The 9,454-nt window shown below is 35.2% G+C and overlaps 1 protein-coding gene across 1 annotated transcript; it reads left to right on the top strand.

The window, feature by feature from the left end:
- The first annotated feature begins 1,100 nt into the window (after positions 1 to 1,100).
- On the top strand, positions 1,101 to 6,289 carry LOC127138373 (polyadenylate-binding protein RBP45). Its single transcript, XM_051064806.1, has 6 exons — positions 1,101 to 1,563; positions 3,100 to 3,568; positions 5,305 to 5,363; positions 5,437 to 5,567; positions 5,666 to 5,762; positions 5,877 to 6,289. The coding sequence occupies exons 1-6, from the start codon at positions 1,267 to 1,269 to the stop codon at positions 6,054 to 6,056; spliced, it is 1,233 nt and encodes a 410-aa protein (XP_050920763.1). The 5' UTR covers positions 1,101 to 1,266; the 3' UTR covers positions 6,057 to 6,289.
- Positions 6,290 to 9,454: the final 3,165 nt, after the last annotated feature.

Genomic DNA, 9,454 nt, shown 5'->3' with positions numbered 1-9,454 from the left:
ATACTCTAACAAAAAAAATTTTAATTTTATTATCCAACCCCATTCATAAAATGCAATATGATTTTTTAAAATAACTTTTATTTTATTTTATTTTATGTTTTACCTCTAACTAATACTTTTAACAACAAAATAAAATATAATCTAATTCTTATAGTATAAAATATAAATAAAATATTATAAAAATAAAATAAAAATTTAATTGAAATATATTAACATTGTAAAAGAATTTTATACAACCAATTAATCATAGATGTTTGTTGTTGAGAGAAGTTTGACTTTATTTTAACCACCTCTAAAATAATTAGGGGTGTTGACGGATTGTTGGAGTAAGTTTGGTCTAACCCATTATCCAACCTATTTAAACTTTAATAAGTTTCAACCAGCATTTTCATTGTCAAAACTGACTGACTCGTTCATTTATGGATTGAGTTTGCGGATTGTGTTTTAAATAAAAAATATTTTTTTAATAATTTTTTTCATTTAAATATTTTTAACACAATTTAAATTGGATGAAACACATCATATAATATATAATAAAATTCATCAAAAGGACATAACACTTGATAATTGTATAAAATTTTACTAGACACGTTATTTGAATAAAATACTCAAGTTGAAAATGAGAAAAATAAAATAAAAAATAGCATTTAATTTTAGAATTACGTAAATTAATTGATCTAATAGTATTAAATATGGATAATCAAATTTTTTTGACAAAATTATGGTTAAGAATGAGATATTAATTTTATATTTTTATTTAAAATGATAATAAAAACAATAAAAAATAATTAATATCACATTAATAAATTAGGTCAATGAATCAGTAAAACTCAAATTTGATATTTAAAAAAAAATTATATAAATTATTATGGATTATATTAAATATATTTATTTATTTAAATAATTTATAAGCATCCGATTTAGGTTCGGATTCGCGCCTCCCTAAACACCCCTAAAAATAATGTAAATGATGTGGTGATGAATTAATAGACTAAAATTCTTTACGTAGTAATTAATCTTTAAAATAAAAAAAATCTTTGTAAACAAAATAAAAAAAAATCTTTGTATAACAAAAAAAATAAAAAAAATCTAATCAAGTAAGATGATAGTAATGTTGACACGCATCCCGGTTAGGGTTTGAGTCTCAACCACTCTTTAAAGAGCGCACACAACACCCACACATCACTTCCTTCTTTCCCTCCGTGTTCTCTCTTCTCTCCCTGAAATTCATTCCAGATTCAATCCATCAAACCAAAACCAGACAAGATGATGCAACCCGGCGGACCTGGTATGGCTCCACCCACTATCCCCCAACAACAACACCAACAACAATACCAACAACACCAGCAACAACCCTACTTGATGATGCCTCCGCAGCCTCAGCCTCAAACCCAACCTCCTCAGATGTGGGCCCCTTCTCCTCAGGCTCCTCCTCAATCCGCGCCTCAACAGCAACAGCCGCAACCTGCCAGCGCCGACGAAGTTCGTACTCTCTGGATCGGTGATTTGCAATACTGGATGGACGAGAATTATCTATACCAATGTTTCTCACACACCGGCGAGGTATAGCCGCTTTCTTTTATTCATGATTTGAAATATTTTTGTTTTGATTTATATTTTGAAATTTAGATTTGAATTTTTATGATATGGTTTTAGATCTATAGAATACGATTCGGTAAAGTCGATTTTACTCTCCCTTGTTAGGGTTTGTTTTTTAGTTGAATGGGATTTGGCAAATTTGATCGTACTCTCTCTTGTTTGGGTTTGTATTTTTGGTTGAACACGATTCGGAAGAATCCATTGTACTCTCTCTTGTTAGGGTTTGTATTTTAGTTGAAGCGAGTAATTCATGTGAATGGGAACTAAACGAATTAGCTGTTATTTTATTATGATTTTTGTGCTCTTTTACAGCCGTTTTTGTTCTGTTTCCAAGGCATTATTGTTATCATTTACATTTAATCTGTCCCTAGAAATTGGATTGCTTTGTTTACATGATTCGTACTGTATGTAGAAATTGTGTTATTTTCTTGCACGATTTGTTCTGTGTAGAAATTGGGTTGCTTTGTTTACATGATTTGTTCTGTTCTGTGTTGAAATCGGGTTGCTTTGTTTACTTGATTTGTTCTGGTCTGTGTTGAAATTGGGTTGCTTTGTTGACATGATTGGTTCTGTATGTAGAAATTGGTTTGCTTTGTTTACATGATTTGTTCTGTTCTGTGTTGAAATCGGGTTGCTTTGTTTACATGGTTTGTTCTGTTCTGTCTGTTGAAATTGGTTTGCTTTGTTTACATGGTTTGTTCTGTCTAGAAATTGGGTTGCTTTGTTTAAATGATTTTGTCTGTCTGTAGAAATTGGGTTGCTTTGTTAACATGGTTTGGTGTGTCTGTTGAAATCGGGGTTGCTTTGTTTACATGGTTTGTTCTGTTCTGTCTGTTGAAATTGGTTTGCTTTGTTTACATGGTTTGTTCTGTCTGTAGAAATTGGGTTGCTTTGTTTAAATGATTTTGTCTGTCTGTAGAAATTGGGTTGCTTTGTTAACATGTTTTGGTGTGTCTGTAGAAATCGGGTTGCTTTGTTTACATGATTTGTTCTGTTCTGTGTTGAAATTGGGTTGCTTTGTTGACATGATTTGTTCTGTTCTGTGTTGAAATTGGGTTGCTTTGTTGACATGATTTGTTCTGTTCTGTGTTGAAATTGGGTTGCTTTGTTGACATGATTGGTTCTGTATGTAGAAATTTGGTTTGCTTTGTTTACATGATTTGTTCTGTTCTGTCTGTTGAAATTGGGTTGCTCTGTTTACATGGTTTGTTCTGTCTGTTGAAATTGGGTTGCTTTGTTTAAATGATTTTGTATGTCTGTAGAAATTGGGTTGCTTTGTGAACATGGTTTGGTGTGTCTGTAGAAATTGGGTTGCTTTGTTTACCTGGTTTGTTATAATTAAACTATTAATTGTTCTAGGTGATTGTTATTATTATACTTATAATTTTTGCTATATTGACTGGGAAACTGATATGTAGTCCTAGAAAGGTTAGTTGGTGCCTTGTGGTGGTTTGATGTCATTGTATTTATTATTGAAGAAATTGCACTGTTTGTTTGCAGGTTGGATCTGTTAAAGTTATTCGCAATAAGCAGACTAATCAATCTGAAGGTTATGGATTTCTTGAGTTTACTAGCCGTTCTGGTGCTGAGAGAGTACTTCAATCATTTAATGGCACCATTATGCCAAATGGGGGGCAGAACTTTAGATTGAACTGGGCAACTTTTAGTTCTGGTGAGAAGCGTCACGATGATTCTCCTGATTACACTATATTTGTTGGAGACTTGGCTGCTGATGTTACTGATTATCATCTAACGGAAGTATTTAGAACTCGGTATAACTCAGTTAAGGGGGCCAAAGTTGTAATTGATAGGCTCACTGGCAGGACAAAAGGTTATGGTTTTGTTAGGTTTGCAGATGAGAGTGAACAAATGAGGGCTATGACTGAAATGCAAGGGGTTCTTTGTTCCACAAGGCCCATGCGTATTGGACCAGCTTCTAACAAAAACCTTAGCACACAGACGTCAAAAGGTTTGTCTTAATGGTTGTTATATGTTGACCATCATAAAGAAAATTTGAGTTGTTTTCCTTCATGATGCCAATGCCTATACTGTTGATGAATAATGATAGAGTTTGAGTATTATTCTTATGTTCATGTTATTTTATTGTGTGTATCCTAAATATTATCCTATACTAGATGATAAGTTTCAGTCAGGCTCTTGAAGATATGCTGTCCAAACTCAATTCTTGTTAGTAATTTCGTTTCAAAATTTGGGCTAAGTAAATGATGTAGAATAATAAAATCTTATCGAACTCCTGTTGTCTCAAAGCAGGGTGTCAAGAGGCTCTGTCATCTCGGAGCCTGGAACTGATTTCAGCTGAAATGGTTACCATTTTAGTGCATGGCCTTGTGTAGGTCAGTAATCCGTTTATGTCTCGCCCATTAATTTTTTGGTGGCATTTTCTTTTCCGCCTATATTCCGCACCTACTCTATTTACTTCTCTTTTCCGTTCGTTTTGTTGGCTGGCTTTTAGCCTAATTACATACCGCAGCTTTTTATTTTTCCAGCCCACCGTTCTTTGTTTCAGCTCTTAATTTTTATTCTTTTGAGCTTACTTCGTTTGGTGTTTTAGTTTTACCAAAATCTTAGTTCTTGCTTTAGAACTAGTGATTATTTTTTTTTGCAAGATTTATCTTTTCTACAGCAAATCTTGTTTACTTTTCATAAATTTTGCTTCATCTATCTGATGCTTTAGTAATTTAAGTTTCAAATCACAAATTCACAAGGGAATAAAGTGGGCTCCTAGTCTTTAGTGCTTTAATTTTTTAGAATCTGTACTATGCAGACTTGGTCTTTAGTGCTTTTGTTTTGTAGAATCTGTACTGTGCAGATTAGTTGTTTGCTGTCCCATTATTTAATTTTTGTCATTATGCTATGGCCATTTCCCTATCATATTTTGGTAAGTTTCTCTGCACAGTTCAGGGTACTTAATATGTTATTTATCATACAATGCTCAGTCCAATGTGTAGCCTAGAGTCACTCAGAATTACAAGTTGATGCCTTATTTGTTGTTTCTGAAATTCATCTTAATGTGTGGATGCTTTTGGAATGAATCCTGTGCAGCTAAAATTGAATATTCAAAGTATCTACATAGCTAGCTGGTTTGACCAAATATAATTATGCTTGGAAGTTCTGTTTCAGAAATATAAGTTGTGCATTTTATTGTATTGATTTTTATCTTTTGTTTTGTTCCCTTTGTAGTGGTTTTGCTTCCATATTTTTGTCATTCATCTTTTCCTTTTATTTGACTTTGAAGATGAACACCGCTCTCTCACGTTCCAACATTGGTGGTGTGACTAAGGCACATACTGACCTTTTTATTGCTCCTCAACCTTTTGTGCATCCTTTACTTCCATGTTTCATGTCATTCATCCTTCACATAAATTGATTGTGGAGTTTATTTATACAGACTACATTTCTATTTGTTAAGTTTCAAGTTACTTCTTGCTTCTGAAATCCCTATTCATGCAGCATGCTTTTCGAATGAATCATCTGTGGCTGAAATTGAATGTTCAAAGCATCAGTATAGCTGTTTTTACTGAATATATGAACCGATTATTCTTGAAAATTCTGTCTCAGTAATATAAGTTGTGCATTTTATATACACATTAAATGTTTTTTTCTTACTTTTTCTCAATGAACTGGTTCCTTCCATGTTTTTTTTATTTCATTCATATTTTATTTGGTTTTACTTTCAAAATGCAGCTTCATATCAGAATCCTCAAGGGGGTGCACAGAACGAGAATGATCCAAATAATACAACTGTGCGTACTTCTTTGTTACATAGAAATTGTTCTCCTTTAAACCTGTTTGTAACCGGATTTCTTTTCATTGCAGATTTTTGTTGGCAATTTGGATCCTAATGTCACAGATGATCATTTGAAACAAGTCTTTGGCCAATATGGAGAACTTGTTCATGTGAAGATTCCGTCAGGCAAGAGATGTGGGTTTGTCCAATTTGCAGACAGGTAAATTAATCATGTAGATATTAGATATTTATCTTTTGATGGAATTACTTCCCCTGTCTTCAGTGTGCTGATCGTGCCGACTATATTTCATATATCAGGAGCTCAGCAGAGGAAGCACTGCGGGTTTTAAATGGTACACTTCTAGGTGGACAAAATGTTAGACTATCATGGGGCCGAAGCCCAGCAAACAAACAGGTAATAATTTTGAAGATTTAATGTATAAATCTGAGCTGCATTTTTTGCAACTTTTTAGCTGATTTTGATCTAATGGGCTTGTATTTCTTTGGAAAATCCTTTGCTGATTTCCAGACTCAACAGGATCCAAACCAGTGGAATGGTAGCAGTGGATACTTTGGATATCCCCAGGGTTATGAAAATTACGCATACGCCCCTGCTGCTGGACAGGACCCTAATATGTATGGCAGTTATCCTGCAGGGTATGCTAACTACCAACCTCCTCAGCAGCAACAGCAATTAGGATATAGCTAAGAAGTTCAGCTCCAAAATTTCCGTTTTGTACTTTCTATGTTACTTAATTTTGTTTTCTTCTCTTTTTCGTGTCTTGTGTGGCTTGAAATCCAACTTGCTCTTTGTTTTTGTTTAACTTCATCCCTCCTATGATTGCTAAGAACATTGATATTTTATGCGATCCTTATGTAACATTAAAATATTGTTTGCTGAATGCTTTTATCTATATTTTATTTTATCTATAATTATGTCAATTCAAATTTGTCTTGTTTTTATATATAGCGTATGGGTATCAAATTCAGAGGGAAAGCTCAGAAACAAAAGTTTAAGGAACTAGCCACGAGAGAGATGCTACCTGGTCTGTATGCTGATGACTGGGCAATGACTGCCCTTGGACTAAGAGAAAGTGTCCTGTATTTGTTGAGTCAGATTGGGTGGGAAACCTCTCCTATCCGTAGACATTTCGTCACTTACCGGAGACTAACACTAGAATTCCTTAGTTCCCTGATCTATCTACCCAGCCATGGAAAAGGAATAAGCAGAGGTTTCATCTAGTTCAGAATGTTTAACATGGAGTACCAATTTAATATTCAAGACTTGGTTTTCCTACCTCCCTTGACACATTCACAGTGAGCCAAGAAGAACTTTTTGAATATAGAGAACTTGAACACTTTTGGGGAAGCTTGACTGGAAATGACGATTCCGAGGAACATGAGTTTCTCTCTGGAAACATACATAACCCGGCCTTCCGTTATTTTCATAAGATCCTGACCTACATCATATTTTATTTTATCTATAATTATGTCAATTCAAATTTGTCTTGTTTTTATATATAGCGTATGGGTATCAAATTCAGAGGGAAAGCTCAGAAACAAAAGTTTGAGGAACTAGCCACGAGAGAGATGCTACCTAGTCTGTATGCTGATGACTGAGCAATGACTGCCCTTGGACTAAGAGAAAATGTCCTGTATTTGTTGAGTCAGATTGGGTGGGAAACCTCTCCTATCCGTAGACATTTCGTCACTTACCGGAGACTAACACTAGAATTCCTTAGTTCCCTGATCTATCTACCCAGCCATGGAAAAGGAATAAGCAGAGGTTTCATCCAGTTCAGAATGTTTAACATGGAGTACCAATTTAATATTCAAGACTTTACCAACCTTTTAGGTTTCCCTACCTCCCTTGACACATTCACAGTGAGCCAAGAAGAACTTTTTGAATATAGAGAACTTGAACACTTTTGGGGAAGCTTGACTGGAAATGACGATCCCGAGGAACATGAGTTTCTCTCTGGAAACATACATAACCCGGCCTTCCGTTATTTCTATAAGATCCTGACCTACATCTTATTTGGGAAGAAGCCAAACAGTACAACAGTTTCACGTGATGAACTCTTCATCATGTTTTGTGCTTCCCAGAACCGTCCAGTAAACGGTGCCACTTTTATGTTGGCAAATTTAGACCACCTTATCCAAGACGAACGAGCACCAATTCGAATAGGCGGTTTGATAACCATGATTGGTAATGCTATCGGATTACGTCAACCTATGCTTGACTTAAGCCCTTTTTGTGGCATTACTATTATGAGTATACCCTTCCTCTTCAACACTATGTTTATAGCAAACTTAGGGTCTGACGAGTTTGAGCTTATAATTAATAACCAAGTTCTTTGCCTATTCACCATGCCCGATCCTAGGACTAGTGTCCATAACCGCAATAACTGGCTCTACAATCTGAACGCAACACCCTCTCTTGCTAGATCCACTGAATCCATCCAGGACTATGAGATTTGTGATGACCAGATTCCTTATGCTGAATCTGACCCTCAGACACCATCTGGTTACTATGATATTGATCCTTCTCCTGGATGGATTCAGTGGATCTAGCAGGAGAGGGTGTTGCGTTCAGATTGTAGAGCCAGTTATTGCGGTTATGGACACTAGTCCTAGGACCGGGCATGGTGAATAGGCAAAGAACTTGGTTATTAATTATAAGCTCAAACTCGTCAGACCCTAGGTTTGCTATAAACATAGTGTTGAAGAGGAAGGGTATACTCATAATAGTAATGCCACAAAAAGGGCTTAAGTCAAGCATAGGTTGACGTAATCCGATAGCATTACCAATCATGGTTATCAAACTGCCTATTCGAATTGGTGCTCGTTCGTCTTGGATAAGGTGGTCTAAATTTGCCAACATAAAAGTGGCACCGTTTACTGGACGGTTCTGGGAAGCACAAAATATGATGAAGAGTTCATCACATGAAATTGTTGTACTGTTTGGCTTCTTCCCAAATAAGGTGTGGGTCAGGATCTTATGGAAATAACGGAAGGCCGGGTTATGTATGTTTCCAGAGAGAAACTCATGTTCATCGGGATCGTCATTTCCAATCAAGCTTCCCCAAAAGTGTTCAAGTTCTCTATATTCAAAAAGTTCTTCTTGGCTCACTGTGAATGTGTCAAGGGAGGTAGGGAAACCTAAAAGGTTGGTAAAGTCTTGAATATTAAATTGGTACTCCATGTTAAACATTCTGAACTGGATGAAACCTCTGCTTATTCCTTTTCCATGGCTGGGTAGATAGATCAGGGAACTAAGGAATTCTAGTGTTAGTCTCCGGTAAGTGACGAAATGTCTACGGATAGGAGAGGTTTCCCACCCAATCTGACTCAACAAATACAGGACACTTTCTCTTAGTCCAAGGGCAGTCATTGCCCAGTCATCAGCATACAGACTAGGTAGCATCTCTCTCGTGGCTAGTTCCTCAAACTTTTGTTTCTGAGCTTTCCCTCTGAATTTGATACCCATACGATCAATTTCATCCTTAATGTCTTGTTAACTTAGTATGACTATTTTCCCATTCCCCTCAACTCCGTGGTTTAAATAGTCTGTATTCGGGTTATTTATGCAGTTTTTATTCACCTTACAGAATATTATATACATTAGTCTCTTCATCTACACAATTTTTCCTTTGTTAGAAATCTAGGTTTAACACAATTAATCTCAGAAATCTAGATTTAACACAATTAATCTCTTCATCTACAGAATTAAACTCAGAAATCTAGATTTAACACAATTAATCTCTTCATCTACAGAATTAAACTCAGAAAATATAGACAATGTAGTCCTATATTTCTTTTCATTGTTTTCCTTTATCAATGAATTTGACATTGTTGGATCAAATGTTCAGGTGTCTGATGTTGCCGAACTAAACGTTGGTGAACATGATATTGTTAATGTTGAATTAGTTATTGATATAGTGGATGTTTGTTAATAGGTTATCAAATGTCCAGGTGCCCGATGTTTGTAAATAGGTTTCCAAATTGAATGTTCATATGTTGCTAAATTAGTTATTGATGAAGTGGGTGTTTGTAAATATGTTATCACCGGACGTAGGTTTATCTTAAAGGATGATATGCTTAATT

Source organism: Lathyrus oleraceus, chromosome 4, assembly GCF_024323335.1.
Source record: "Lathyrus oleraceus cultivar Zhongwan6 chromosome 4, CAAS_Psat_ZW6_1.0, whole genome shotgun sequence".
Classification (NCBI taxonomy): Eukaryota; Viridiplantae; Streptophyta; class Magnoliopsida; order Fabales; family Fabaceae; genus Lathyrus; species Lathyrus oleraceus.
The sequence above is the reverse complement of the archived record's forward strand: the minus strand, read 5'-3'. Positions and strand labels throughout refer to the sequence as shown.

What these genes read in the sequence shown, in the direction of transcription:
- LOC127138373 (XM_051064806.1), top strand. Translation starts at nt 1,267, where the DNA reads ATGATGCAACCCGGCGGACCTGGTATGGCTCCACCCACTATCCCCCAA. An exon ending in GTTTCTCACACACCGGCGAG is followed by an intron (nt 1,564 to 3,099) that starts GTATAGCCGCTT and finishes GTTTGTTTGCAG; the next exon opens with GTTGGATCTGTTAAAGTTAT. An exon ending in TAGCACACAGACGTCAAAAG is followed by an intron (nt 3,569 to 5,304) that starts GTTTGTCTTAAT and finishes TTCAAAATGCAG; the next exon opens with CTTCATATCAGAATCCTCAA.